General features: G+C 40.4%; 1 protein-coding gene across 1 annotated transcript in view; it reads left to right on the top strand.

Moving 5' to 3' along the window:
* Positions 1–1,214: 1,214 nt before the first annotated feature.
* The window catches only part of LOC308674776 (sodium channel protein type 2 subunit alpha-like), a gene marked incomplete at both ends in the record, with an annotated part of 59,127 nt that continues 54,349 nt past the window's right edge, over positions 1,215–5,992 (top strand). The window contains 3 exons of the mRNA XM_081339511.1: positions 1,215–1,481; positions 2,796–2,959; positions 3,805–3,885. Coding sequence (XP_081195637.1) covers positions 1,215–1,481; positions 2,796–2,959; positions 3,805–3,885 — 512 coding nt within the window. The remainder of the gene's footprint in view (positions 1,482–2,795; positions 2,960–3,804; positions 3,886–5,992) is intronic.

The following is a 5,992-nucleotide window of genomic DNA, read 5'->3' as shown; positions in this document are numbered from 1 at the left end:
AAACAGTTACAACTTGCCAAACACATTCCTCTTCGTTACAGCTGAGATGGAACATTTTGCCCTTATCAGGAGGGTGGGGACAGAGTGACGCCACATGTCATGATATGATTGCATAAGCTATGAGACTTACATACGCTGCGCTATTTGCATCATGGCACAATTCATGCAAATGTCATAAATTACATCACTCACAGGTAACGTATCGGTGTGTGTTATGCCCCTGTGGCTCCTGCAGTCAAGATCCTTGAGCTTGAAAACTACTTATTTCTGTGAAAACATTGCCTGAGGGTACTCCCAAGGCCTACAGGGGCACCAGGAATGGGAAGTGGAGCATGAGAGTGGGGGGGGGGCCTTGGGAGGCCTGGGGCAGGTGGGCCTGTGCTAGGCTTCCCAGTGTCTCCTCCATCACTGAGGTCCCCCATACTCCAAATAATGACCAGCATAGTCGCTTAATGACCACATTGGGGAGGGCAGGGAGAATCATTAAGCAAGGTAATCATATGGTCATTGCCATTATGGTCATAAGTCAAGGACTACTTGTACCCGTGCCCATTTTTTTCTCTCCTTTTTAGTGGAAAGAGGCCACTAGAGCAGCTTGTATAAAGTCAGTTTACAATCCAAAAGCCATTCTTTCAGCCTGATAAATATTTTTGTATTACTAAAGAATAGATGAAGGAGATGGGTAGATGAAATTTCTTTATTGGTTATCAGGGGAATTTCTTGCTGTACACCTTTGGAACAAGAAAAAGTTTCCTGCCATATCATGATTCTGCATGCAAATACATAATAGTAAGATGAGCTGGATCCAAACACTACATAGAATTTTCTGATGCGATTCAAATGTTTTAAGTCCTTAGGCTCAATTATGCCTAGATGGCATTTTAAATAAAAGAAAACTTCAGTTCTGGATTTTGAATATAGACGATTAGAGCTTACAGTACCATATCCCGTTGATTCTCACTGAATTTTAGAACTTTAACCCTAATTTCATTAGGAAAATCTGAAAAAAAGTCTTTAAAAGATTTCATATTTGCCTGGCCAGGATCTATTTATTATTTTCCTGTTGCAGTTTGGAAGAATTTCACACAGAGACACAAAACCTGTTGTTGTTGTTGTTGCTTCTTTCTTTTCAACTCTTAACGACTTTTTCCTCCTTCCCATAGGTCATTTTTTCATAAGAATTAAAAACTAATTAAAACTTGCAGAATGAAAAAATGGCACATGCACTTTTTGCGCAGCCAGGGCCTGATTGCTTCTTCCGATTCACTCCGGAGTCACTTGCAGCAATTGAGCAAAGGATCGATGAGGAAAAACGAAAAGTAGATCAAGAGCAAAAAGAGGAGGACAACGATGAAGGCAAGCCAAAGCCAAATACAGACTTGGAAGCAGGGAAGCCATTGCCTTTAATTTATGGAGACATTCCTCCTCATTTGGTGTCTGAGCCCTTGGAAGACCTAGACCCTTATTATGCAAATAAAAAAGTAAGTGTTCATAAAGATTAAAACCAGAGCATGGTCTATATGTAAATGAGTATATATGCTCTGCATAATGTGGATGAAACAGGTCAAGTGTGCAACCTTGAATCAGTGGTGGGATTCAGCCGGTTCGCACCACTTTGGCAGAACCAGTAGCTAATTTTTTGTGGCCCAGGCCCTGAATGGACTTCCGGAAGCGGCATCCACACAGAGAACCGGTTGTTCGCCTATTTGAATCCCGCCACTGCCTTGACTGCAGTGATTGGCTAGTGAATGCATTTTACCTAGCAGTTATTTTAACATTATAACAAATGCACCACAAAGCTGCTCTTCCTGCTTAATCAACTAGCATTTGTACTGAAATGGAAAATGGGTGCCTCATTTGCCATATCCTTGTGGCAAACTGAAATAAGTAACAAATAATTACTTACTTTGATTTTTTTTTGTCATAAATCCTACATGGTAGGTGCATTCCTATTCCCAGAGCAGAAAATTTCTCATCCAGCTGCCATAGGTATGGATTTAACATACAATCATAATGTAAATAGGGGAATAGGTCCCTTCCTGGAATTTTGCACATACCTGCTGTTTGTCGATAAAACTATCATACAATGACAATAAATCATTGGCTGAGGAATTCTGGGAGTTGAAGTCCACAAGTCTTAAAGTTTATTTATTTATTTATTTGATTTATATACCGCCCTTCTCCCGAAGGACTCAGGGCGGTGTACAGGGCAATAAGAATAAGAATACAGGATACAAGATTTAAAGTTAAATGATTGTGCCCAATGCCATGTTTGAAGAAGCCTGATATGATACCTCACTATGGCATACTAAAAAATAGTTAAAGTAGGCAACAAGAGATGTACAAGTCTGGAAATCTTCCCGGTTCATTTACAGTAGATGCTATCTTTGCCCAGGCTTTCAACTGATTCAGTGCTTCTGGGTCTCATTAATCCTGTGGTAATTATTAAGATTTTGCAAGCTGATGATTTTATAGTTATAAGATGTCATAATTTGAAGGTTTTGTGGTTTTAATGTTGTACTGAAACCCCAGTATAATTGTTAAAATGAAAACTGGTAATACATTGTATAAATAAATGAATACCAAAACAGAATATTATACAGAACTATGCTTAGTGTAAAATGAAATTCAAAAGTTCGAAGGGAAGGAATAGCACACGGCTTATACTGATTCCTTCTCACAATAGAAAACCATGATTGTTTGGAAGATTTGAGCTGCAACTTGATGTAAAATTAAAGAAATAATATCAACACGATTACAGTATTGCATTGATATGTTTTGTTATCTCTTCTTAGACATTCATAGTATTGAATAAAGGGAAGTCTATCTTCAGATTCAGTGCCACACCTGCCTTATACATGTTGAGTCCTTTCAGTACTCTTAGAAGAATTTCTATAAAAATTTTAGTTCATTCATATCCTTTTACAACGGTAGTAGTAAAACAACTTGCTCTTGTCAAGTGTCCGACGTATGGGCTTTTCAAATGTTATTTCTTGACAGCTCTTATTAAACTGCTTTTTTTAGGCAGCAGCATCAGTTTCTTCTGTCAGAGAGATGTACCTGCTCTTCCTTAATTTTGATTACTTTATATCCATAATTAAATAGATAAAATATTCTATCTGTATTTAAATAGATAAAATATTCTATCTGTAGATATCATTTGATTTGGAATAATCTTCCTTCTTTTCCTTTCTTTTCTTTTCTTTTCTTTTCTTTTCATTATTGTGGCCACCCTGACTATCTGATAAAGTAAGCGACAGCTCATAAAGGCTTATGTTTTTTTTAACACAATTTGCTAGTTGTAAAAGATATTACCAGATTTCTTTTGATTTTTACCAATACAATAAAACTTTGGATCCATCTTAGAAGTAACTTTTTATGTTGGCATAACATTTTTATATGGAATTTATAGATATATTTTCAATTAAATTCATCAGTTCATACAATGAATGTTTATAAGCCAGTACACGGATACACTGGTGATGCAGTGGTTAGAATGCAGTATTGGAGTTTGATCCTGATAGGGCTCAGCGTTGACTCAGCCTTCCAACTTCTGAGATTGGTAATGAATAAAAAAAAATACAGTACGCTGACATTATAAACCTCTCAGAGAGTGCTGTAAAGCACTGTGGAGCAATATATAAGTCTAAGTGCTATTGCTATTTAGAGAATAATTTGTGCTGTTTATTTCACTCAATTAAGTGGACTTACTTTTGAATAGACATATATTGAAATGAATTGATAGATGTAAACATTTGTCTAGAATGTGTCATATATTCCTTGACATAATCCAACATTATTCAGCATGTTTATTATGTTTACTATTCTCACAAACTGTGTATTCATGACTTTGAAAGAACCTCCTGACTGGTCAAAGATGGTAGAGTAAGTACACAATTTGTTTGTTTTCCTAGTGTGTGTGTGTATGTGTGGTAGTGGTAGTGTTGGAGCTGGTTCATACTGACTTGCAAGAAACAATTGTTAAATTTTCTGGAATTTTGTGAGCCAGCTGAAAATAGACTTCAGCCACAATGTCTGGTACTCTGATCCGCTGTTTGGCAACTCACGGTAGTAATCGAGACCAGTTAATACATTTTTCAGAACATTAGTAGATATACCATGCACAATTTTATTAATGCAACTTAATGGGACATGATGGCTCAGCAATTAAAGGTGCTGAACTTGGCAGCTGGAGAGCTCCCATTACTTGCCTCAGCCCTTGCCCACCTAGCAGTTTGAAAGGATGCAAATGCTTGGGCGGGAAGGTAACGGCCTTCTGTGCACCTTTGGCTTATAGCCATGCTGGCCACCTGAACATGGAAAGTCTTTGGACCACGCTGTCTCCCTCGGCTAAGAAATGGAGATGAGCACTGCCCTTTTAGAGCTGGACAGAGGAAACCTTTACCTTTACTTTATTAATGCAACCTGGACTGACAGGCATTTTAATTAATTATATTTAGAATTTTTAATTTATTTTTAGTTTTTAATTTTAATTTATTGCACAGATGATTTTAATTTTATTTTTATCTTGATTTCTGTACTTAAGTTTAAGTTTAAGTTTATTGAATTTTTATACCGCCCTTCTCCCGAAGGACTCAGGGCGGTGAACAGGGCATATGAATAAAAATACAAAAGTACAAAAGTTAAAAAAAGGATTAAATTATTGCCCAAATTAAAACAATCAAAATATACAAATATTAAAACCCTGACTCCCCATCAGGCCAGGCCAGCTTGTTCGAATAAATGGGTCTTTAACCCGCGCCGGAAGGAGCGAAGATCTGGTGCCATCTGGAGCTCAACCGGCAGTTGATTCCACAAAGCCGGGGCGCCCACAGAGAAGGCCCTCCCCCTGGGGGCCACCAGCCAGCATTCTCTGACCGGAGGCACCCTGAGGAGGCCCTCTCTGTGGGAACGCACAGGGCGGAGGGGAGTCGACGCCGGCAGCAGGTGGTCCCCGAGGTATTCCGGACCCATGCCATGTAAGGACTTAAAAACCATCACCAAGACCTTGAACCTCACCCGGAAGAGAACTGGTAACCAATGCAGCTCGCGGAGCAAAGGTGTAACATGGGAGTACCGGGAAACTCCCAAGACAACTCTCGCGGCCGCATTCTGTACCAGTTGGAGCCTCCGAGTGGTCTTCAAGGGAAGCCCCATGTAGAGAGCATTGCAATAGTCAAGACGAGAGGTCACGAGCGCATGAGTGACCGTACACAGGGCATCCCGGTCCAGATAGGGCCGCAACTGACGCACCAGGCGAACCTGAGCGAAAGCCCCCCTAGTCACGGCTACTATATGGTCTTCTAAGGTAAGACGTGAATCTAGGAGGACTCCCAAGTTGTGGGCCCTATCCACGGGGGGTAAAAACTCGCCCCCCATAGAAAGCGATGGAACATTTTGGATGTCCCGGGATGCCGGAATGTACAGCCACTCAGTCTTGTCAGGGTTGAGCTGAAGTCTGTTCCTCCCCATCCAGACCCGAACCGCCTCCAGGCAACGGGACATCACAGCAAGGGCATCACTGGGGTTGTTTGGGGTCGAAATAAAAAGTTGGGTATCATCGGCATATTGATGATACCCAACTCCAAAACCACGAATGATCTCACCCAGCGGTTTCATGTAGATGTTGAACAGGAGAGGCGAGAGGACCGACCCCTGAGGAACTCCACAAACGAGAGACCTAGGGGTCGACCTCTGCCCCCCTGCCAACACCGACTGCGAATGTCCCAGGAGATAGGAGGAGAACCACCGAAGAACCGTGCCTCCCACTCCCAATCCCCTCCCACTCCCAATCCCCTTATATGTTTTGTTGTTAGCCGCCCTGAGTCCTTCAGGAGATAGGGCGGGATATAAATCCCATCAATAAATAAATAAATAAATAAACTTACATTTTTAAAGGGAAAAAATGCAGCATTTAATTCAATTTCAACATTTATTTGAAAGTTATGCTCATTGGAATAGAAATGGTAATGGTTTAGATTTAGCATTGGCA

The sequence above is a fragment of the Vipera berus genome, assembly GCF_964194415.1.
Source record: "Vipera berus genome assembly, chromosome: 1".
NCBI classification, from domain to species: Eukaryota; Metazoa; Chordata; class Lepidosauria; order Squamata; family Viperidae; genus Vipera; species Vipera berus.
The sequence above is the reverse complement of the archived record's forward strand: the minus strand, read 5'-3'. Positions and strand labels throughout refer to the sequence as shown.